The 25,587-nt window shown below is 44.3% G+C and overlaps 1 protein-coding gene across 11 annotated transcripts in view; it reads right to left on the bottom strand.

Annotated features, from left to right (window-relative positions):
• The window catches only part of mef2d (myocyte enhancer factor 2d), an 89,389-nt gene that overhangs the window by 31,414 nt on the left and 32,388 nt on the right, over positions 1 to 25,587 (bottom strand). For 6 of the 11 annotated variants that reach the window (XM_041043686.1, XM_041043692.1, XM_041043694.1 and 3 more), the window contains exons 2-4: positions 22,210 to 22,613; positions 15,842 to 16,045; positions 3,728 to 3,865 (exon numbers count right to left, since the gene is read on the bottom strand). In XM_041043686.1, coding sequence (XP_040899620.1) covers positions 3,728 to 3,865; positions 15,842 to 16,045; positions 22,210 to 22,263 — 396 coding nt within the window. In that variant the 5' untranslated portion in view covers positions 22,264 to 22,613. Of the gene's footprint in view, positions 1 to 3,727; positions 3,866 to 4,006; positions 4,142 to 15,841; positions 16,046 to 22,209; positions 22,614 to 25,587 lie in introns of all 11 variants that reach the window. The other 5 variants (XM_041043688.1, XM_041043696.1, XM_041043691.1 and 2 more) reach the window with 2 other exon arrangements.

The following is a 25,587-nucleotide window of genomic DNA, read 5'->3' as shown; positions in this document are numbered from 1 at the left end:
GCCTGAGAATCAGCTCCACAAATGATCATATCACAGTGAAGGTCGTTAATGTTTACTGATGAAAACACATTCTTATATTTCCTGTTTCAGTCTCCTCACAAGAGACATTCAAGGCAAACAGTACTGAGTATAACATATTATTCTGCTGAGCCAACTTCTTTTATCCAGTCATACTGTGTGTTACAGCTGGTAATTAATGTCATATTATTGTTTACTTATATATATTATTGTTGTTTTTATCTTTGAAAAGAAGGAAATCTGCCATAAATAATGATTATTAATTACATAATGATGACATGAGGAGGATGAGGTCTTATAATGCATAAATATTATTATACATTATATTGTATACATACTTTATGTACATCCATTAGCTAGTCATCTCCTCCTTTAGAGGGTTGTGGATACTATAAACATAATGTGATTCAATAAAAGTTCCTGTTAATTATAAAATCATATCATCAGATCTGAAACAAAAGAATTAAATTACAGTTTGTTTCACAGCGTCATCCGTCGCACTGAACTTTTCCAGTGATTAACATTATGAGACATAAAAAATCTTCTGTCACCAGCAAACTGAAATACTGTGAGGTTTTTAGAGGACTCACAGGTCTTACAATCAAAATTCAAGTCTTACATTTGGCATTAAAATCTTGATCATTTGTTTCCTGTGGTGTTTTCAGTGAAATCACGTGCTTCAGTACTGCAGGAATTTATTGATTATTAATGACGAAAGCCAAAAAATCTGAAAACTAAATTAGATGTAATTAACTGTGCAGCTCAAGCAGCATTTTTAGTAACATCATGTTTTATTTTTCCACATTCATACTGTGACTCTGCAGGAGACACTCAAGATGCTCGGCCCTTTGCTCGAGGGCACCACGCAGGTTGTTGTTAAAGGAGAAAGTCCATAAACCTCAGAGCCAGATCGAGATCAAACCAGAGACCCTCCGGTAAAAAAAGGCTCCCTCTCTCTGCGCCTATCACAGTGCCCGTGGAACAGGAACAGATCCATTAGCTCGGGGCTCGTCTAGTCAAGTGTCCTGCCCGTCCTCCCTTGCCACTCTTTCCCTACCTCAGGAGGTATTTTAGTACAAGTGGGATTAAGCTTGTATATCCCAGCCCCTAGCTGTCATGCTGGGGATTATGATGCTGAGGGGAGGAGTGCTGGGTGGTGCTGTATGCTTCCGTTTTCTGGTGCCCTGTGGAAGGTGTACTGGGCAAACCAGGCAGGCAGGCTGGCTAAGAGACTGAGGGGCAGTGTGGAGATGGGGGCGGGGACGCTACCCGCTGGCAGCGTTCGGCTAGCGTCCAATCGACGAGTGCCAAGAGCCGCGGCTCTCCAGGGGTGGTAGATTGAATTCTATTCTTCCTCTGCCGCAGCTTCCTTTTCTGAGGAAAGCTTTTAAGAGCCATTTCAGCTGAGCGCTCACACAGCACAGAGAGGCTGATAGCAGCCGGGTCAAACTCAGGAGGAGAGAAACTCATTGGGCTGATTGAATTGAGAGGAGCTTGTTGTCTCTATTCAGCCTGATCTGATGCATTTGAGATATTAGCTAATTACTAATAACAATCACTGGTGAAAACGCTCTCATGGCGGCAACATCTTAAAGCAACAGATCAGTTTCTTACCACCTGGGTCTTATTCATGTGCTCTGTGCATCATTTATTCATTCATTAATATATTTATTAACAGTTCCACATGTAGTTTTATGTTTAAAGCCTTTGATTGTTTTTCTATGGACTCTGAGTATCTGATGATCCGAGCTCAGCTGCTGAATACAGGAGTAAATACAGTTGCATTGAACTGAACTGAATGTCTATCATTTCTGATTTACTGTGCCAAGAAGTCACAGATTGTTCCTTCCAATGTAACGGCCATCCTGGATGGGTTCACCTTCACTTCACCCATAAATAATATGTTTTAGAACCTGAATCGACTCTTTAACACGCAACTGAAACTGAACAGTGCCGACGTCCAATGGGCAAAGCAGATGTTGGTGAAAGGTCAAACTCATGTTTGGTTTAAAACCTGCCTCATTTTCTGATTGTGCACTTTACAACAACTGAGTTGATGAAAAAAAAAAGTTATTTAAGTTAATATAAAGACTTTTCTGTTAAGGTATGACACCACATGTAAGATATGAGGAACAACCGCTGTCTAACTCTCCTGCGGCGCCTCAACGTGACCGTCCCATCCCAAGTGACCAATCGGAGGAGCTGGCAGACGGGGAGAGGGGCTGTAAATTGAGTGCTACTCATTAAAGTGACATTAATGGCATTATTGAGCACAGAGGAAAAAAATGAATCACAGAGAAATTGGCACAGGAGCGGAGCGGTAAAAGGGGTTTGGCAGAGCGCCAGTCAGGAGGCAGAACCTGGATAATGTCAGGAGCACATCCACCACGAGGAGCGGGGTTGCACCGGGGCTAAAGTGACCTCAGTAATGCTGTAAACAAGCAGCAGCAGCCGGAGCTGGACTCTCGCTGTGTTACCTGCATTATGTCAGGAACAGACTCAGCTCTGGCGCACACAGCTCGTCTTCAGTTGCACGCTTGTTTCTTTAGTGTTGCTAAGTATTACACAATTGGAGCTTTCAGCCAAGAAATGCGACTGCTCAGAGGCACGCTCCAAATGTGTTGGTTATTACCATAAAGCATGATTTCCCTTTGCAATATCAGTTGCTAGCCAACTTTTGCGAAGACTAGGGACCTACTTAGCACTCCTCTCCCTCTGTTGTTTGTTCTTGAACACTACTGAACTTGCAGAAGCATCAGAAACGGTGTATTAAAGCCGTAATACTCCTGAGGATGCGCTTCACTGTGATGACTGTAACTTCACATGAATAATCACGGTAAAACATGACCGACTCGCTCTTATTCTGCTTTTTCCAACGACCTCTAATCACTTCTAACAACATCATCTTCATATTTTTGTTATGTTAACTTTAAATGAGGACTAGAAGTCCTTTTTTTTTTTTTTAAAACAATGTGAACAACAATATGAAATCTGCCAGGAGAGGAGGATTACGTCGTGCAGTTTCCATTTGACAAAATATTTCAAAAACTGTCCAGCAATAATCTTGAAATAACACAAACTGCATCACAGTTGTTGAGGATTTGTAGTGGAACTTGTTTAAAAATGACTCAGTAAGATAAAAGGTTTTGAACTGAACGAAGGTTTTCAGTAAAGCTGTCATGAGCTGTTGATTAATCCACTGAGAAAATGAACTGGCAATGTTTTTGTTAACTGAAGCTTCTGAAATGTGAGAATCTGCTTTCATTGTAAGTTGAATCTCTTTGGGTTTTGGACTTTTGCTCAGACAAAACGAGACGTGAAGACGTTTCTCACCATTTTCGGACATTTTATAAACCAAACTCTGAGATAATATAGTGAGGAAATAAAGGGCAGATTAAGTCATGATGAAAACAATCGTCGGTCGAAGCCCTGGTTTTTAAAAGTTTGCCCTTAATTCAGTCTGCTCGGCCACTCTGCCCTGCCTTTATTGCTCAGTCACACACCATCAGAGCGATTTGGTGGGTGGGGGGAGGTGCTGTTGGTAAGAGGTGAAGTGGGGGAGGTAAAGGGGTGAGGAACAGTGAAGGCGAGTGCTCTGTGAGTAGTCAGGCCGCCGCCCACAGCCGGAAAACCTCCGGTTGTCTGGTCAGCGGCAGCAGCAGGGAACCAACATGAGGAGGGGGCGGTGTTACACAGAGGGGGTACTCACTGACAGCCTATAGTTCTGCATCATTTTATCAAACTCCTCGTCAATTTTTTTGTATTTCTCCTCAGTGCGGGGGGTGAGGGAGAAGGGCTCCTCGGGGTCTGGGCTCTCAGAGTCCCGGTGCTCTTTCTTGTTCAGAGCCTTCGTTCCCCAAACAAAAGAAGAAGAAGAGGGCAGACAGGCAGAGAGAGAGAGAGAGAGAGAAAGAGAGGTAGATAGAGAAGAAGAAGAAGAAGAGAAAGGGTAGGTTAGATAAGGTGACAAAAGTGTGATGGTACTCACGCCGTAGCGTTTGAAGAGGCTGTCCAGGTCCTCAGTCTTGCGGTACTTGTCGTCGTTTAGGGGGCTTTGGTCGATGGAGTCGTCGCCGTCGGGCTCGGGGCTGTTGCAGCCGTTAAAGCCTTTCTTTCGCAATGTCTGAAGCGGTCAGAGAGGGGTAGAGGAGAAGGAGGAGGTACATTTACATTTCATTTTTCATGCACATGTTGGGATCACCACTTCTTACACACACTTTGTGAAACCGTTTGTGTTCCTCAAACACAAACGACCATCTTGTCTCCACTGTATGTGCTGACTCCTACACTGTTCAGTGCAGTGGTAAAGGTCAGATGGAAGAGTCTGACCTTGGTGATGACACACATGGAGGAGAAAAAGGGCCTTACAGAAAACACATCCTCAATCTCTGAGAATTCTCGACTGATTTGTAAGGTCAACGTTCGTAACATCTGCCGCCCACGTGAAAACAAGCTGTTACCACTGAATGTGCACTCTCGCCCGGCAGGTGCTCGCGGGAGGTCATGGATTAAAAGGGTGAGGAAACTACAGACTCCAATTCCAAATGGAGAAAGCTTTAAAATCAGAGGATGTGGCCCGGAGAGAAGAAGCACGCCCATCTTTACCAAGTGCACTGGATCTGCTGTTGCTGCCCAGGGCACTTTTCACTGAGCGAGAAACTCTGTTTAAACCTGAGCTGCATGTCAGAAAACACACGGAGGCATCGCACCTCTGCACACACCGGCTAATCAACAGCGCTCGTAATTGGTGTGAAGCTTTGCGCTGAGGAAAGTGGTTGAGCGAAGCAAAAGGGTAAAAGGTGAGTCGGGAAGCACGCGGTGGTGTTAGTGCTGCGGCTAACGGCAGTCAGGATGTGTCAGTGTTAGCACAACTGGGAAAGGGCGAGAAGAGAAAGACGGAGACCGCGGAGAGAGAGCGACAGAGATAGAGGCTCTTATTTTGAGAGGATTCTGCTAAACAAGATTTGCTGTTAAGTAGCTTTGCCTGGTGGGCCCTTGACCACACAGCCAAGAGGATAGATCCTCACAGCAAAATGGATCTTAAACTGAAGCTGGAGAGCTTTCTGTGGTCCAAATACAAGCTTTAGCCCTGAGTGGTGAGTGGTGAGAAGAAAATCCCTCGCCTTGAAATCTATCAGCAAAAGGAAGCAAACTTCAGTACAACACAAAACAGTCTGCATGTTATCAAGTCGTTCCTTATATATTAAACGTGAGGCTGAATTACAACCTGTTTTCCACAGACTTCTTCAACACTTACACTCGAATCATATATGTATCGTACTGCAATGGCAGACTTTCTTAATTAGCTGTTGAGGAGAATTTGTTAGCTTTGCCTATTTACACATCCTGCAGACATGGAGCTACATTAGCATTCATTTAGAGTCGTATTTCAGGCCACTGTATGAATGTAAGTCCAATATTTAATCTCCTTTCAGCTCTGGTTTGGTCTCCTCCAACGCCTGAGAAACATTTATGGCTCATTTGTTGTTTGATGTTCTGTTGTTTGAGTCTGCTTTGATTTTCACAGCCTTTGGAAAAGAACGGACATCAATGCATGTTTAAAATGATGTGAAAAAATATGTTCACATCTAAAACCACGTGATCAAACAAAATGAAACTGAAGGAGATTTTTTTTTACAGTGTAGCATTTCATAGATTATCCATGAGTAACAAAGATCATATGCAATATTTCACACACCCTACATTTTCTTTAATTAACAACCACCTGCTGTTTCAAGTGTGACTGCGGTGTAGTGGTGGTCTGATTAAAACATAAGCACATGTTCCATGACTCCCACTGCGCACAATCACAGCTAAGTGAGGATGATTCAACTGCCTGCAATTCAGCCTCGGAAGTGGAGCCGGCGGGAACGCGTACCTGCAAGAGCTCCCGCCTAAACCCCGAGGAGGCAGAGAGACAGAGATTCTTTTGATTGTGGATGAATTAGCCTTAAAACCTCAAAACAGGTGAGGGCAAGAGGGTAATGATGCCATTTGGATGTCAGGGTAAAGAGACTTTCAGTTTTAATAACAATAGCACTCTGATATGAATCTCATTAAAACTCAAAGCCATTATTATTATCGGAGTGTCAGAGCGGCGTTTTATCTATCCACAGAAACGGGTTATTAGACAGATTTGTTCCAACACGGAGACAGTCGCCTGATTCAGCTGTTCAGTCTCACCAGAACAAGTCAGCGCTCTGATCTGCAGCTTAATGCAAATTTAACGCGCTGGAGACGCCACCCCACACTTTGTTGTTCGCAGTTCATAGAAAACACACTTTGCGGTGGCAGTTGGTGCGCGGATATGTGTGTGTGCTGTGACCTAAAAAAATCGAGGGAACAAAAGAACCACAGGAAAAATAAAACTATATATAAATAAAACAACTTTCGACATGACAATGATGGCACATGACAGAGGGCTGCGTGGAGGACGTGATCGAGGCGTGGACCTCCTGCCCCCGACTGTCAGGACACAAAGAGATAAAGAGCCGGCGCACAAAACTGTAATGACACTGGAGCAATGCTGGTGCATCGTTCACATGGACGGGCACACACTACACACACATTTATTCTGGTACACTTGTGAGAACCGCCAGTGAGATCATTCTGGCATCAGCACATTTCCGAAACCCAATGTTTGTACTCAACCACCATGCCTATCCCCGATCCCAACCATAATCTCAACCTAATCTAATTCTGATTTTATAGCATACAGCAGTTCCTCCATTACGGGGTGTTTTTTTCATAGTTTTGCTCATCATTTGCATCAGTTAGGATAACATTACTGAGATGTGGGAACAATCGCAACAACAAAGTCCAACACGGCAGGAAACACAACATCAGGTGGCAGGCAGCCGACGGTTTACTAAGCTGCTTTTATAAAGGTAAATCATTTTTCACCGCACAGGGAAACTACAGCAAGTCCAGCACATCAAAGTGGAAACAGAATGTCCGTAAAGTCTGTGGCATCGTGGCCACAGTCGGTACTGCAAGTCACATGATGCACACAGGCCCAAAAAGATCTTTCCCCAGTCACCATCATTACTACAGAAACACCAGAGTTCCATGTTTTTATCTCGAATTGTAAATACTGGAAAAAAAGATGCAAATAATTAAGTTAGTTAAATCAGAATTATCCATTAATCTGAAAATCATGTCTTTGCCTCAACTCTCACCAGATAATAACATTGATATTGGTATATTAATTTAATTTTGATTGATTAAGTACTGGGGACACTGGGCTGAGTCTCAGACCACGTTTCAAGGACCCGGAAAAAAAATTGTCATATTAATATGAAGACAATAAAAGCTTCTAGTTCAAATTCTGTTCTAAAAAAAATGTCCTCACTCTACAATGACGTCCTCGCTGTCAAGGCCTGAAACTGGAACTGGTGCTAAAATGGAACTGGTGTTGCTGGAAACAGTGAAGTTCCTTCTTACTCTCTCTCCACTTTCTGTCACACACACAAACACTTCATATTTTTTGGACAACACAAGCTTCTCTCTCCGTCTCTCATGTAAACACAACTGATATTTTGTTATGTTACAGTGCAAACATGGGCATCTTTCCCTCTCACTGAACATTTTGTGTAACATTACAGTACTTACACACACACACACACACACACACACACACACCCTCTGTAGTTCACTGATCAGCTTGTCTCTCAGTCAGTCAGCCATCTGTTCACCTGTCCACCGTCTCTCTCTCCAACTCTCTCTCTCTCCCGCTCTATTGTGTTGCCAGGGTAAGATTCACCCTGCAGAGCAACACGCTAGCCTCTGACTGGCTGCGGCTCCTGACAAGCCCCGCCCCCTCTCTACACCTCCCTCCCTTCCTTCCCCTCTGGCTCGCTCGCTCGCCCACCCGCCTGTCCGCCCGCCCTCTGTTTCCAGCTCTCCGTGAAACACTGCTGCTGCTTTCCTCTCTCCCTCCCTCCCTCCCTCCTTTTGTCTCTCTCGATCTCTCATCTCTCTGCCCACCACCTTTAACGCAGCTCTCGCTCCCTCACAGGAAAGTGCAAAGTCTCACACTCGTCCTTCTGTGTTTTTCACCCTGAACATCTCTCCCTTTTTCTGGTAATGTCTCCATATGTGAGTCTCCCTGGCCGCCCATTTCCTCTCATCTTCCTCCTCCTCGTCCTCCTCTCTCATCTTTTTTTAATTCTTTTTCCCACCACTCTCTCTCACTCTCTCTCTCTGTCCTCTTTTGCCCTGTTCTCTCTCCTGACCTGTTCCCAGAGCTCTCCCATCGTAACTTCTCTCCCTCTTTCTCTCTCTTCCCTGGTCCTGCTGTTCATCCCTTCATCCACATCCCATACTCTCTTGTTGGGCTGATCATCAAACCTCTACACTTCTTGGTTTGAACACCTTCGGGTGCATAAAGTTGGCATCAAACGTCAAATTCTCCATCTTGATGATTTATTCTTGTATCAGATAATTCATTTCCAGACCACATTATATTTAAGTAACGCTCTTGTACGACGGCTTACGACATTTCAAACTCCCGCAGCCCCTTTGCATCCATTTCCTTCTCTTCTTATCTCTGATACTCTTTGTCTTTGTTTGTCTTAGTGTTTGAATGTGCGTGTCTGTGTCTGTCTTGGGACTAAACGTGTATGCATGAATCCATGTATGTGTTATTGCCGCCTTTGACACTTAATTTGAAAGACTTTGTTGTCCCTCTCTTTTTTTAAGTGATGTTTTTGCTCTTTTGTTTTGTTTTTTCACGTTTAATTCTTCTCTTTTTGTTCCAGTGTCTGTTAATAACCATCTATTTCTTCTTAATTTGTTTTATTGTGAAGCACTTTGTAACTTTTGTTTTGAAAAGTTCTGCATAAACAAATCTTTTCGTTGCTAATGAACGTGTGCGGCTGTGTGTGGGTGTTTTGTGTGTGTTTAACTCTGTGTGTGTGTGTGTGTGTGTGTGTGTGAATAATAACTATGTACTGTCTGTGGACACTGAGGAACTGAGGCAGCAGGCCGAGTCCCTGCTGTCCACTTCTGGTCACCACAAAGCACAACGTAATGTCATGTCCCATTGAAGCATGTCACATACACAAACTACAGAAACACAACACAAACACAGACACACACACACACACACACAGACACACACACACAGAGAACCCCCTCCAGTCAGTCATATGGGACATCATGTCCACAGTCTCAGCACAGCACTGGCTGCCAGGCTCCTCAGACGTTGTATTATAGATCAGCAGTTGTTGTTTCTCATGTCACTAACGCACCGAGCTGTGACACGAGGAAACTGTGTCTGAAATGATTTTTTTTTATTAGGTGACCTGTATTTAAAGAGTATCTGCCATCACTGCCCATTTTTCATTAACATTAGCCGCACTCCCTGTTTTCAGAGCCTTTCTGCACAGAATCAATGATGCACTCATTTAGGACACAAAAGCTGATTGATCTTTGATGTAAAACCAAATTACACAGAATAATGAATTTCCATCGTATCACGTCGTCTTCGTCTGTTATTGACTTGTGAAGGTTAAGCTTTGAAAATCTGCCTTTACAGGAAGATTATTTCAGCTTATGAAGAGGGACTGTTTTCATGCAAGCGAGTCTGGTTTTGTGGACTTGTACACTCTTATTAAATATTCAGACAGTTTCTGTTTGGTAACCCATCGCTACTTAACCAGTGATTACCCCTCCGGCCGTGAACAAAGAGGTTGGGAGGAGGTCATTTTGGTTTACAGAATGCTATTTATGTTTGTTTTTGGGGGGGGGCTGAATGTGGGGTGTTCATCATTCAGTATTCAGCATCTCTACAATATGAATGAGTCTGGAAATGAGTAACTAATTAATCAGTCAAGGACTGTCAGTGCTTAATATCTTTTTAATGGAGTCCTGGCCCCTTTTCAATATAGAACTATTAATCATTTTGCAGGAACGGCCAAGATTTCTGTTCTCTACCGAATAATGAGGAATGTGTAGCATAATGACGTCCACCACAGAAGACATCTTTGTGGGTCCCTGATCTTGAAATGCTGCCGTGCCAACAGGAAACCCCCTCCAGTGAACCCTGTATCTCACTTTATGTTCGGTTTTAAGCCAATGACAAAAGCTAAGCACCACCCAGAAATCTTTTTCATCAGATCCCTTCAATAAATTCAAAAAATGGCCATTTATTTCATGTTTTGCGTAAAAAATAAATAGTTAAATGTGTCTAATCATAAAATGAAAACAAATTAAATTGACTTTGACTTTTTTCAGATGAGTCTCACTGAGAGTGGTCAGCTGACCACAGCCTGACCAATCGTGAACTTATTGTCTAGTCCAGATTACGACCTCAGGATTTGACCTCAGAGTTCGGACAGCAGAGCCGGCTTATCGGAGAAGGAGCATCTCCAGGCAAACAGAGGCATCACCTCTCACCTGGGGGTTCAGGGGACAGATGGACACACAAGTCTGAAGAGGGGTGAATTTCCCAAAACACCCTTTGATTGTTTTGTGGCTGTATAGCTTTTATTTGAAGTGCTGAGGCCGTTACGGCAGCTAACAGAATCAGTTACCTAAAGGGTGAATCCTGTCAAGTGGCATTCTGTGATATGAGGCTCCCCTGGCTGCGACCCAGGAGGATCAGGGCGGTGCCCAGAGTCCTTAAGCCCCTGCAGAGAGGCTCGCCGCTGAGATCTGCCTTCCTTGAGCTGCTTAAAGAAGAAGGGGGCAACCCCATTCTCTGCCCAGCTTGCTTTCCCTCCTTGGTTATTCATCGCCGCTCTTTTAGCATTTCGCTCGCTTGTGTTTCCTCTGTCTCTCCCTCTCCTCCTTCCTTTGCCCTGATTGGAATCTGCAGTCAAGCAGATTAACACATTCTGACAGGAGAGGCAGGCTGCCCACACACACACACACACACACACACACACACACACACACACACACACACACACACACACACACACACACACACACACACACACACACACACACACACACACACACACACACACACTTCCAAGCAGCATGTGCATCTCAGAGAGAGGCTGTGTGTGCATATGTATTGCCTCTCAGCCTTGCACTGGAGTGAAGGAATGTCTAACCGTGTGATGAATACTGAGTCCATCCAAGATAGAAGTACAAGTACACACACACACACACACACTTCTACCTTTGTGAGGACACTCAGTGACCGACCCGAGCCTTAACCATAAACAGCCCTGTCAAACCGGTCCTCTCAAACAGAGCCGCACGAGTCCAAACGCACCTCGTTGTGAACTTAAGTGCTTCGAAGCATGCAGGGACACAGCTGCGTGCGTGTACTGCACACGCAGGGTGACATACACTACGCACAAGACTCGATTGTGTATGTGTGTATGTGCATGTGTGAGTGTTTGTGTGTGTGTGCCTGCGTGACTATATCCACACTTCATAATTTATACTCAAAAGCACTTGCTTGGAGAGAGTCATGGAGGCAGATCTGCAAATGGGCACATTTTGTGACTATCCAATTACCCCCCCTCTCCTCCCCTCCCCCCCCCCCCTCCCTGGGTACATCTCAGCTCTGCTCGACCAGTGATGTGACACCATGTGCAGATAGTCTTACGATTTTAATAATTATTATACAATTCATTCCACACTGGCTGAATTCCCCCCTGAGGTCCGGAGGACATCGCTCTGTGTGCCAGTGCTTCTGTCACATGTGACCATTCGTGGCCTTTGAATGTACAACATGTGTCAGTCTGACCCAGACAAAAGATGGAGAGGCAGACAGAGGAAACTAAGACACTGAGGGAAAAAAAGTGAGGCTGCTGCTTCACTGAAACTCGCAGCACTGGAAAATAACTGTGTCAGTGAATAAAGTTTTTAGATATACGGCAGATCTTTTCCCTAAAAGAGACAATTAATCATTATTAATAAGAAGAAACTGTAAACGGAGTCTGGGGGTATAAGACCAAACACAACACTGAATGTCTCCTACTAACAAGTATTGTGTGTGTGTGTGTGTGTGTCCTTCTGAGCCACAGAGCTCCATTGTTGTCCAGAAGCTATTACAAACATGAGCGAGCCCCGCTGTTGCACTGGCTGACATGTTCCTTCATTACCATGAACACACACTGTAGTTTATTTTGACTCAATCCCACATGCACCGTCCTGCTGCCCCAAATACTACAGCTCCAAATGTGGATTAATCTGCCGCTGAACACGGTCTCCAATAAATTCCCTGTTTCCTCCTGTTTGTTTGATAATAACTACAGCAGCAACCTGCTGTTTTAGGAAATTACCTTTTTAAAAAAAAAAAAAGAAAAGAAAGAAACTATATATTTGTGAGCCGAAGATTTAGGTCTTCAGTGGGAACCAATGGGCTTGGAGTCAAAGACACAGTAGGGGACTTAAAAAGTAAGAGCTGTATTATTGGTTTTGGTCTTTTTGACAGTAAAAAATATAAAATAATAGCAGCCTGGTCCTTTAATTAGAATTTTGTGGTACTTTGTGTGAGTTTTTCAACTTTCTCTCCACTATACCCGAGCTCAGTATTACACATTTCACTCCATGACATTTCTGCCATGCTTACGCTTGCTGACAGAAGGTTTTACATATCTAACATGTCACAGGCTCATTAAATGAAATGAGTTGCTGTGGTTACGAGCAGAGCTTGTAGGCTCTGAGGACTTTTTCTGCTCTCACTGATTCAAAATGCCACTGCAGATGCAAAATAATAAGGATTGATGGAAAATGGTCGGGGCACACGACGCCAACACCTGCTTAACAAGGAGGTGTGTCCTGCAGCACATCTGGCCAAGGGGACAGCTGAGGACAAACGCCGGAGAAAGTTGCTTAATGCTTCCTGTCCCACAGAAAGAACGGGTGAGGTAGCATGGGGGTGGGGTGGGGTGGAGTGGGGAGGGGGCTATAGAGGCCAGTATAGGAGAGAAGTTTCCATGTAGGACACACACACACACACACACACACACACATACAGAGGCTGACACACAACCGAGAGGCTCACCAGGCCTGAATATTGTATGAGGCGTTCTCATGGGCCACTGCAGAGCGTGCAAACACAGAGAGGGAGAGATGGACTTACACACGCACACACAGGCACACGCACACGCACACGCACACACACACATGAACACACATAAAGAGAGAGAAAGAGACAGAGTGACACACTTGAAAACACAAACACATGTATGCACACAAACAGGGCCAGTGGAGCTTGAGCTGATGTGTCCTGGAGCAGCCCAGCGCCCTGCCACGACACGTGCACACACACACACACACACACACACACACACACACACACACACACACACACACACACACACACGCGCACGCACGCACGCACGCACACACACACACACACACACACACACACACACACACACACACACACACACACACACACACGCACACACGCACACACGCACACACACACACTTACATACACTTAAGAGCCATCTGCAGTTGGAGATACAGCCTACAGAAAGGCTTTACTGCTGACACTCTGAGACAGACAGAAAGAGGAGGAGAGGAAAGACGGGAAAAACTGTCGTGACTGTGTGAATCAGGAGATTAGGAGGAAGGAAAGAGAGGGAGAGGGTGAAAGGGAAGACAGTGACAGGTAGAGAGGTGGAGGTGAAAAATATGGCACCAAACTCTTCTACCGCTGTCTTACCGTCAGCCCACTCAAATCCAAAACTAGTTCCACGACACTTTCAGTGAGATTTCAGCAATTACTGGACGTAAGCCCGTATTGGGTGGATGTATTCTGCGGTGGACCCAGTGGCCTCGCGTCCCCTTACAGCTAAACAATAACAATCAGTAAAAACGAGCCCCGTGCACTGACCTCAGGAATTTTATCAGAAATTCAAAGCCCCTTTTGCACATTCCTGTTTGTGTTTCCACCACATCTGAAAAACTGTGAAAACTTTCACACGAAGCAACAACAAAGTCGCCCTTTGTACTGAAAGTACAACACTGGGCTGAATATAAAACGTCTGAAAAGTGTGATTGGTGGAGTAAACATTTATGTATCCACGCCATCAGATGAGCTTCTTTAAGGTCTGTCCACAGGTGTCCATTAGAGTTGGACTTCCCCAAAAACTCAAGTATTTCATGTTTGCCTTTTACAAGATAAACGACTTTGAGGATGAGGACTCTCTGACGGCATCTGGGGGGGAACTTTCTGGGGACCAGGGACTAAATTTAGATGATGGATCTTCCGGGTCAAAACGACCTGTGCTTCTTGAAAAGTTCCTGCAGTGGAAAACGATTATCAGCTGCATATGAAACGCGCAGCGCACGACGCTAACGACTGTTTCACAGCAGATGTTTGTGGATGGCTTCAGACAACTTGGAAAAAAGAAAGATGCCTTAAAGCAGCAGTCAGAGGTCAGAGGAACCTCCTGAGATGAATCAAACCATCGCTAAAGCCTCTGGGCTTCGTCCAACAACATATCTGATAAAACGTCCTAAAAGGCGGAAAATTAAATTGCTGTTTAATTCTGCTGGAATATGCTCATATTCCAGCAGTCCTGTGGTTTCACTCCCAATACAATCATTAGTTTTTCTCTGTCCTCATTTTAGATTACTGCCAACGTGTAATATTACTTTGGGCAACAGATGAGAAAATAATGGAAGCCTTCCAAAATAATGTGTCCAACTGGACAACGTTTCCCAGACTGAGAGGATTTTCACAAACACAGGTGATTCTTTGTGGCGTCGTGTTGACAGTGTTTGTGGTCGACTGATCCTGAACTCGTGCAGTGTGAAAATATTCAGAGCCAAGCGAGATCCAGCTTTAAGTCGACGCTCTATATGAAGCCTAAGTGCTGTACTGCAGTGTACACGGCCCGCTGAATCATACCTAACCATCTCGTGTTCAATTCATGAGAGGGCCATTATGTATAAAAGGGTCAGCAAGGCATGTGAATGTGCTCCGTGTTCGCCTGACGAGCTCCAGCGAAGCTTTCTCCCACAGGGAGGAAAGACATTAGGAAAAAATGTATTCCTATTACAAAAACATAAAAACGGAACAGAATGATTGGCCTCACAACTTCTCACCACTGACCTCTCGCCCGGTCGATATGCAAACGAACAAACATTATTTTTCAGCTGCCCAACAGGCTCTTCCTCAGCATGGTGGCCATTTTGTGCCGAGGTGGATTCCAATCGTTTCTAGGCGTCGTGCTTTGGCTTGTTGTTGTTGTTGTTGTTGTTGTTGTTGCTGTTGCTGTAGAGATCTCTGGGTAATGACGGGGCCGATGCCAGAGGGGTGAGGAGGGGTGAGGCCCAGCTGTCCCTACCTCTGCCCTCCCTGTAAGCTAGCAGGCGCTAAGCCAGAGTACAGTCATAAACAACACTGGGACGAACTGGACTCGACAACCCCGGACTGGACTGGACTGGACTGGACTACAGCGGACCGGACTAGATTTCATGGGACTGAATTTGATATCCTGCACTACAGTAGCCTGGTCTAAACAGGATTTAAGGGGAATGAAGAGGGTTACACACAAGCCTCGACATTTTTGGTCATGAAAGGACACAAGTGAATGGGACTGGCTTTGATAAAGTGGACTGGACTTAATTAAGTCTGAATGAGTCTGGAGAGAACTAGATTAGATTAGTTCAGATGAAATCTTAATGATCCCACTGGGGAAAATAAACTCTAAACACGCCAACAAAGACCAGGACGAACAGAAACTGAGAACATCGCAAACTGGCTTTTCAACATTCAGACCCGATGTGGAAAATGAAGAGTCAGACATTTTGGCACATTCAGCTTTTTTTTTTTTTTTTTTCGTAAAGACACAGCTGGTCCCTCTGGTGTCACCCACTGCACAGCCCTCCCACGCTTTACCTCGATGATGTCGGCGTTGGTCCGGCTCTCGTGCGGCTCGTTGTACTCGGTGTACTTGAGCAGGACCTTGTCCATGTCGGTGCTGGCGTACTGGAACAGCTTGTTGGAGTGGTTGAAGATGATGAGGGCGATCTCGCAGTCGCACAGGACGCTCAGCTCGTACGCCTTCTTCATCAGACCGAACTTCCGCTTGGTGAACGTCACCTGGTGGGAGGGGGGGATGGAGGGGTGAGAATACAATGGAAAGTGGAGTTAACAGAGCTTTTAGATGTTTTTCGTCTATTAGTAAAATCTTCCATTCACTAAAAGAAATTAGCTTAAAAAAAAAAAAAGTCAAGATACATAATAAATTAAAACAAAAATTTCATGAAGGGTCTCAAAATGCGATTAGCCCGATGAGCTTCAGTTAAGATCCTGATATACTCCACAGTGGACACTGACAGCAGGGTGAACAGTGGACACGAGTCTTTTAATACGCCATTTGGTGCCGTAGGCGGACGTGTCCACATATGTGCAGACAGTCATAGATTTTGCAGACATGGGCCTCACAAATTTATGTCTCACAGACCCTCGTAAAAGTAAAATAAATACAAGTAAGAGAATTAATAAATATTTTTTAAAAAAAAATCTAAAACAAGTAAATTAAAAATCAAACATTTTAAAAATCAGTGATTAGAAAAGGAGACCTCACTTCCTGGATGAGTGGAGACACAAAATCTGCTGCTTTTTAAAAGACGTGGTGTTTTTGGTTTTACAAAAATGAAAAGTTGAAATTTAACCGTGATCTATGTGATGGACTCTTTGTTTGTTTTTCGGGAGACGTGACCATCTGAAGCCTGGTCATCAACCTCTCAATCTAAATCTCAGCAAGAAAGCGAAAAGGCACATTTCCAAAAATGGATCATGATTCCTTTAAGGTCCAACTTCAGCTCATCCTGGACCGGAGGCCTTGGAACCAGGTTTTCCTCATATTATCAGAAAGTATATTTTTAGCTTTTTTAATTGATCACGGCCCCTGATCACTGTTTCACAGTCGTGCATTAACATTTTGGAACAGAGGTGAGAGAAACTCTATGAAAGTACAGTTAAACATACACAGACTTCTAAACAGAGTGTCGAAACATGCTCTCTTTAAAGTACTCAGTTTGCATTTTGCACACACACACACACACACACACACACACACACACACACACACACACACACACACACACACACTTCCAGACTTTCTCTTCCCTCCACACACTCCTTCCCTCTCCCGTCACATTCACTCTCCTTGTCATTTTCACACTCTGTTATGCTCTTTTCCATGCTCTCTTTCTATGTCACACACTCTCTCCCGCTCTCTTTTCCACACTCTCCTTCTGTCACACGTTATTTCTCTCTTCCCCTCACACACACACACACACACACACACACACACACACACACACACACACACACACACACACACACACACACACACACACACACACACACACACACACACCTCAGTTGTGAACAAGCGGAACAGAGCTGGGAGTGTTGCTGAAGCACAGGGTCCCTTGCTGTCTGCTGGCTGGCTTTAGAAGCGCTTCCCTGTTATAACCAACTGGTATTTACAATCCGAGGAGATTTGGCTTTGTTTGGATTAAACACACAGGATTGCACAAACACAAACACACACAGGGGGAGAAAGATTAAGAGAAGAGAAAGAAGGAAAAGCTTCAGGTACTGATACAATATCTGGCGTCGGATATGTGGGGAAAGAGTAAATGTAAGAGTAAATGTGAACACAGATGGGATGCGGGAATTAACTGAAGGCAGAGCGGCTGAAGCACGAGGCTCTTCAGGCAACGCTCCCTGTGCGACGTCAACGCGTTATCCATCTGACGTCAACGCCAAAAACATCCTGTGACATCACAGATGTCTTTTTTTTGAATAAAATATTTTGATAATTTTTGGACAGACAACAGTGACAGTTTCTACAGAAACTCAGGATCCATGGAGGATGAATACAAATGACCCTGGTGACTGTCTGACTTCCGTCACTTCTTTGATTTATGACCAAATGCCAGAAGCCTTACCTGTCCTTTGTCCTTAGAGCTAAATTAGCTAATGTTAGCATGCTAGTCAGGACAGTGAACATTAGACATCTATAACTATAGACGTCTATAACTATGATTCCACATCACTGTCGTCAACTGGCCAGAAATCACTTAATGTGATCAGTTAATGTTTCAGGTGAACGTGTTCTACAGCGGAAAAATAAAAAAAAGTAAAAGAACTTTGCAGTAAATGATGCTCACAGAATAAGGACGATGTTATTCTTTATTTTTATTATTGTAAACAAAGTGAGTCCATCTTTCTGTGCTCTGTAACTTCCCTACACTAAATCTTGAACAGCTGAGCCGCTGGGCTTCTCACTGCAGAACAACTGTCCCTTTTCGAGTCTTGATTCATGTAAACACTGATGTCGTGTTGTGACTCACGTGGTGCTCGATCTGACTGTACAAATAAAACGGCCAAAACGTGTTATGTTTTATCAGCTTCATCTTAAACTTAGAGGAGCAAATGAATCTCACAGCACCAGCATGTCAAAGCTGTGCTGATGTACAGAGCCTGACTAAGTGTGTCTGTAATTTCCCGCCTCCTTTCAGAGTAAAAGAGGAAAAACACATTTATTTTCCTGAGAGTCAGATGGACGCAGACAGTCTTTAAGGTCATTCCTGTTGATGTATGATAATTATATCGCACTGTACTGTCTGCAAACCAAAGTACTAATGATATACTGATACTGCTTCTAGGGTGTACCTGCACTGATACACAGTGTTTTTCCAGGGATGAAAGTAATTGCAATGAACTGAATAAGTGAAAAAAGAGGAAAAGACAGAGAGGAAGAGATAAGATAGAGACAGAGGATGAAAGTGAGACCTTCAATCTCTCCACCTTTCTCTCCGACGATCACTCCATCTCTCATATCTCTTGATCCTTTTTGCTTTAGCGCTCGACATGTTTAAGCCTCTCTCATCCCTCCTTCTCTCTCTTCCTCCGTCTCTTATTTTCTCGCCCTCGTTTTCTCTTTCTCTCTCGCTTTTTTCCACATCCTCCCTCCCCTCCTCTCGCGCTCGCTCACTCATTGCTTCCTGCTGCCACAAATCAAATTATATCGGGGTCGTATCCATGGGCAACCGACTCCCCTCCTCCCCTCCGCCCCCCATTTCCCACCTCATCACACTCTGCTATCATCATCTTACCTCCCTTCATCTCTCTCTCTCTCTCTCTCTCTCTCTCTCTCTCTCTCTCTCTCTCTCTCTCTCTCTCCCCCCATCTTTATCTCTCTGCTTATCTACATATCTCTCCCTCCTCTTTCTCTCTCACACACACACACACACACACACAGAATGAGCAGATAAATTATGTGGCGATGTTGGAAAGGGAGGAAATTATGGCTGTGCAGGAGGACAAGAGGGGCTGGTGATGAAGAGACAAGCCACTGACAACAACAACAACTGTTCTTCGAACAAATTATAAGGTCATCCACAAGCATGGAAAACAACCAGAACGAGTCCAAACATCCCAACAACACCCCTGATTTTTATTTTTCCTCTTTTCTTAGAAAAAGCAGTCAGCAGGGCCGTGACTCCGGGTCCCAGCTTCGATCCTGGTGTTTGCCACAAAGGATAAACAAGCTGGAGGTAATTGACATTAAGAGTAGAACTGCCAGGTAACCAATGGCAACTGAAGAATAAGATATCCTCGGTGAGGAGAGGAAGAAAGAAAGAAAGGGGGCGAGTGGTTTCGTTTGTGTGTGTGTGTGTCTTGGCAAGGTTGTGGTTGTGTGGCAGATGGATGAGGAAACTTTCATTTGCTAGCTTCCAGTCTCGCTCACACAATCAGGTCTGAACAGTTAAAGCAAGATACTGATCATCACCACGCATCCTTTTGGTATCGGTATCACTTTGAAAGTATCAGCGGTGAAAGATACTGACTATCACAGGTAACACTCGCAGAACTGACGCATGAACTCTGCACTGTCAGTTATTCCACACTTCCACACTTAGAACCTCATTTTTCTGTGCATTGTCACAGCAAATTTTCAGGATTCAGGGTTTCCAAAGTAAAAGCCCCATGACTAGGTGACGGACATTTGAAGCACTTCTAAATTAAGTTTGAAATTCTATTACATGTGTCACTAAATAAATATTGCTAAAAATGACACTGTGTAGAAAACTGAAAAACCTGATCCTACAGTCTGTAGCTTAAATCAGTTCACGTTCAGATTCTGGATCAGTTTCGGATGAATTTTAAAACCAGCACAGTCTTATTCCTCTGACTTCTTTGAGAGCCTTTTACCTCAGACGTCTTCCTGCTAAGAGGGTCAGAGAAAAGTCGACCTTTTGACTCTTTGATTTGAAAAAACGTTTTCCAAAAATAAAAATGCATCGAATCACTTCCAGTCTTGCTCACTGTTCTTTCTCATGTGTCTTTGTCTCCATAAGAAATGTGGCATTTGTGATTCTGTCACATTTCCAACCGGGGCCCACACTCTGAACGCTGTTTATTTTGTGGAGCTTATGGCAGCATCTCTGAATCAACACGTAGGAGGGTGACGGGCTTCATGTACTCCAAAATTCATTTGATTTCCTTTCAGAAGATGCACTGTTCATTAGCTGCAGCAACACAGAGCAAGCGTGTAAGAACCACTTATTTCTTTACCAGCTTAATACTCTGTTCCACTTCAAACACAGCAGACTTGCTCTGAGTGTCGCTGATAGAAGAACCGAATCCTATTTCACTGTGGAAATTGCTCTGGATAAGAGCATCACATAAATAGAGGGGGGAAAAAAAATGAAATCTAAATGCTGAGTTCAGTTTTGGCTCAATATGAGCATCCAAATGTCATCACCCCGACCGGTTTGCTGAGGTGATTAAGAAACCATTTGCTGCTTGTTAATCACCTGACCGCGCTCAGTGAGTAATCTTTGATTCTGACACGATGACCATGTTTCGCCACACAGAGCATCACCTTATTGACAAACTGTTTGACACCTGATACAAACGCTGGCTCCATCAGAGCCTGCCCGACCAGAAATAGCTGCACCCCTCCCCTCTTCTCCTTTATGTCCAATTGTGCACTGATGAATAACAAGCCATGGTACTTGGCTGACCCCCTGCAGGCGCTGTTTCCTCTCCTTTATGGAAATGCAACCTGCTAAGATTGATGAGGAGAAAAGTGAGGATGATTTTCCAAACCCTACGGCCACCTCGCTCTCACACTGCTCAGGTCTTACTCAGCCAGCCACCTTGTTTCTCTCCCTCTGCCTCTCTCTGTCTTGTTTTTCTTCTCCCTCTGCTTTTGAAGGTGGGCACGTCAAATCCATTAGTCAATCTGCTCAATGGAGCGAAGCCCATTTACCAGTTGACTCATTTTAGATGGATCATTTACCCTTTCATCCTCTCTGACAATGCCACTGATGTAACCAAAGGGACTGAGGCTGTTTTGGGGGGAAATCTCATATTTTCTTGCTCTTTTTCACTGTAGGCAGTGAAGGGGGGGGTGTTAGAGAAACCCCATGATGGCTCTGAGGAGTCATATGAGCCTCATAAAACACGATGCTATTATATTGTTCTGTTATGGCACTGCTGAAAGAACAGCTACTATGTTGTTCACGCTACACGGGACGTGAAAACAGAAAGACTGTGGGAATTTGTTATCGAGTCAGTTGTTATTGTTTCTCAAACCTGGGCAGGATGAGACGAGAGGAATATCTGGTTTTACAGAGATATTTAAGCCTGTTACATAGAATTAAACTGACTGAGACGATTAATGCTCCAGAATCCTGACTAAACCTAAAGGTTTCTGTCAGAAACAAACAGAACTGATGAAACGTAAATGTCCTGCTGCATGGTCCCAAACATTGTGTGTGCTTGTAAATTTGTTGTTGGAAAATGTGTGATTTTACACTGAACATGATCAAATGGATGTTCATCGCACTGAACTGTAGGATTGGTTTTAAAGTTTGCTTGGAATAATGAAACAACTTCAGTTTCTTAAAATAATGACATAAATACACTCAGCTGGCGGCTTATTAGGTCCACTTAGCCAAAACTAATACGGTCCACACAGCTTCGATGCTCCTTGGCATAGATTCAACAAATCTCTCAACAAATGATTCGTCCAACAGATATTTACTCGTTGGGTGTTTTGGTGATGCTGGTGCGCCCCCTGTGTTATTTTTACCCACTCATTAATTTGTCACCCTCCTGTGTTACTGTCGCTCTGCGATGCTCTGACCTGATCACAGACGGAGCTTCTAACTGAGGCCAGTTAAACCAGGAGGTCTGTAGACATTCGCATGTTGTTGGCTCACTTTATTGGTACTAACCTGTCTGTTGCGTTCGTCCGTGATCCTCTGAATCTGAATCTTTTTCCTCCCCATGTTTCCGGTGTGGCGGCGGGAGGAGCGGGGTAAGCGGCAAGGTCAGAGGTCACAGATGACTGTCGCTGTATTTCTTCCTCAAAGTCTCGAATGTCTCTCCGTTTGTTCTGTCCGTGCACGCCGACTCTGTGTGATGCAGCCGAGAAGGGAGGCTGTCACCCCGCAGATTTAAAATTTAAAAAAAAAAAAAAAGAAAAAGAAAAAAAAAAGAGGGAGAAGGAGGAGAGGAAGAATGGGGTTCGGTGTGCGGCGCCCTCTTCAGATCATGGTCCTGTTTCCGGGGGCAGGTTATCCACACTCAGGTTAAACTGGGATCCTCCGCCCTCCCCTTCACCTCAGCTGGCCAGCTCCTGGAAAACAACACACAGGCATTCATTGGACTGAGAGAGAGAAACTCTGAGGAGGGGGAGAGAGGCTTTGTTTGTATACTGTGACCCACTTTAGCTACTACAAACACTGTCTTTGCCTTGACCCCTCATATACGAGAGAATAAATGATGCAGCAACGCATCTGAGGCGCCATCAAATCAGAAGCACATTGGGCTGAAACATGGAGGAGGGGGGGTGTTTGTGGTGCTACATGCAGAGCAGGAGGCCCTCAGGGGCCCGCGAGGAGGGAGGCTGTGCTGTGTCAGCTTCATTAGAGGCATCACCGCCACATCACTGATCTGCTGGTCGCCCGCGGCAACCGGCTGCCCGGCTGGGGCCGCCTGACACGCCGAATGTGAATCCCAAATCGAAGGCAGAGTAGAGAGGAGTCACCGAGTCTGTGGATTCCACATTTTTTCCATGTTTCCTGTTCTGTGCTCGTCTCTTGACTGGAAACAGGTTTTAGTCCGAGTTTAACGTGATGTGTGCTGACACTGACAGGACAACACGACTGTCGACATGAATCACACTACACAAACTATCCGAGCACCTGATCTTTGGCATTAAAAAGCAAACTTTACCATACTTTTCATATTCAGATTTCCACCTATGACACTGGGACAGACTGACCTGCACTGTTTTGTGTCCAGTAATAACATTCTGCCCTTTTCCCTGAACCGAACACTGGCCTAAATCCCTGTGGCACAGAGAAAGATAAAGAGTGTAAAATTGTGTCTTAATTCAGCCGTGCATCTAACCAACCATGAAATAAGGGCAGTCTGTGATTTGCTATGATGCCTGATCAAAATCAGAGGATGGGTGCATAATAGATTTCATATTTCAAAAGGGCAAAGCAGAGAGAGAAAGCCCAGAGTGTTTCTGCAAATTCATGCAAACTCATGAATGAATGAGAAGGCGGTAGCTGCCCAGGAATGGCAACAGAGGAGAGGACCGTTTTAGGCCCCGTTACTACTATTTGTGGTTCAGCTTTAAAAATAGCACTCTATATATACATACAGACTGTCTGTACACACATTACAGCACACACACACACAGACACACACACACAACAGTGCGAGCCAAGTGGCAGCATTACAGAGCTGAAGCATCTGGAAACGCACGAGTACAGACGCCGCACCAGCTCTCCAGCATTGTTTGCATTCCCTCTACCTGGGAGAGCGGCAGAAGAAGAACGCCCTCTATTTACATCCATTCTTATGAAACAAAGAACGTGAAATAGTCTGTCATGGGACTGACAGTCCTTTTGTGCTGCTGTGGGCGCTGCGCAGCACACTCAGAGTGGATGCAATCGACTTAGCTCTGGCGATGAGTTGCTTATGAATTATGCACTGATGGAGGAGAGTGGAGGGGGGTTTGAAGACAGGGGGTGTTATGAGCGTCATAATTGTTTTGTAAAAAGGCTTGATGAAGAACTGGAGGCTGCCTGAGCCTGGGTCCTACATGGAAGATCTACAGCGACGTGCAGGGAACTGAATGTACAAACTATTGGCAATATCTTTCTAATACTCGGTTCCAGCCACGTCACCAACAATCACTTTTAAAAAATCCATCTTTCACTCCGCTCCTCTCTTCCTCTGCATCTCCTCCTTTTCACTGGCTCAGATTTAATAAGAGAGATCAGTAAAGGATAATGAATTCTACCTGCATCACCTCATTAGTGTACCTCTTGAAAAGAGTAGGTGTTTCTAATGTTGTACATTCATTCTTTTCATTCAGCTTCAAATGACATGAGTAAAGAGGTGTCGGTAACGTATTTTAACTAAATAATAACAAGGTGTGCGCTCGCGCTCCCTCACAGCGTTCATTAGCCGCAGAGCGAGCAGAGGACTCGCTCCAGTTGTGGTAAAGTTCAAAGGCAGCGCACTGAGGGATTTGTCTTTAGGCTCTGGGCTGATCACACATGAAAAGGCTGCTTTATCTGCCTGGGGTGGTCAAGTCTCGACCTTTTACCCTTCATGCTGCCGGAGCTCGCTTCCCATGTCTGATGTCAGGCAGAATCTCTGCTCTCACATGGGAAGCGAAGGGCCTGGAGTGTGTCTGCTGCCTCGCTGAGCAGGCAGCAGTGACAGAGAGGCTCTGGACAATGAAAAGATAATTGCTGATAATTAGGAATCTACAGCAGACCCAGATTAGAACCCTGGGGAATGCCTGCAAACGCTGAGACGAGCCAATGACAAGCTCTCCTTTTACATTTTATAACAGGAAATATGGACACAGAAGAACAAATTGGAGCAAAGCAAATCAGAGCTTTTGAGGAAATCACAAAAGTTAAAAGCACAGCTGCTACATCCACTACATTTCTACAGTTTTTAAGTACAGATGCTAGAATATTACGGCTGTCAAGATTTGATGAAAAATTAATCATCCCTGTGGATGAACTGGATGAAATGTTGATAAAGCTCTGTGAAGCCTCTTCCACTTCTAATGTGAAATGTTTTCATACACATTTGTATCAAGAAAAAAAAAAGTACTTGCAAAGTATTTCTACATCATTTCAGTCCTTCTCTGAAATTTGAATTGGCTTGGTTTTGGACAGGCTCCAGTGTCTTTAGAAAATGTCTCTTGTGTTTTGTTGCCAGGAAAAAACAAGTTTTAAATCTACCAAAGGACCACCAGCACGAAATATCCGACAAACACAAATTAGCTTTAAAAATCTCTTGTATAACAAGCACTGAAAAAGAAAAAAAAATTAATTACACATATTGTTTTTAGAAAGATAAAAAAGATTATATTTAAAAGGGATAACAACTTATAACCAGCAAAAATCCGAATCCGGGTAACACAAAGTGTCTTAACTGAGCATTAGAAATGGTATAAAAAAGAAATAAAAACACTATTACTGTACTAATGTGTCCACTAAGCTTTAGAGAGGGCACATTGGGTCATAGCCTCGGGGCTGCCTGAAACAAAGATTAGTCCATAAAAGAACAGTTAG

The sequence above is a fragment of the Toxotes jaculatrix genome, chromosome 8 (assembly GCF_017976425.1).
Source record: "Toxotes jaculatrix isolate fToxJac2 chromosome 8, fToxJac2.pri, whole genome shotgun sequence".
Taxonomy (NCBI): Eukaryota; Metazoa; Chordata; class Actinopteri; family Toxotidae; genus Toxotes; species Toxotes jaculatrix.
Note: the sequence above shows the minus strand (reverse complement) of the source record. Positions and strands in the feature narration are given on the sequence as shown.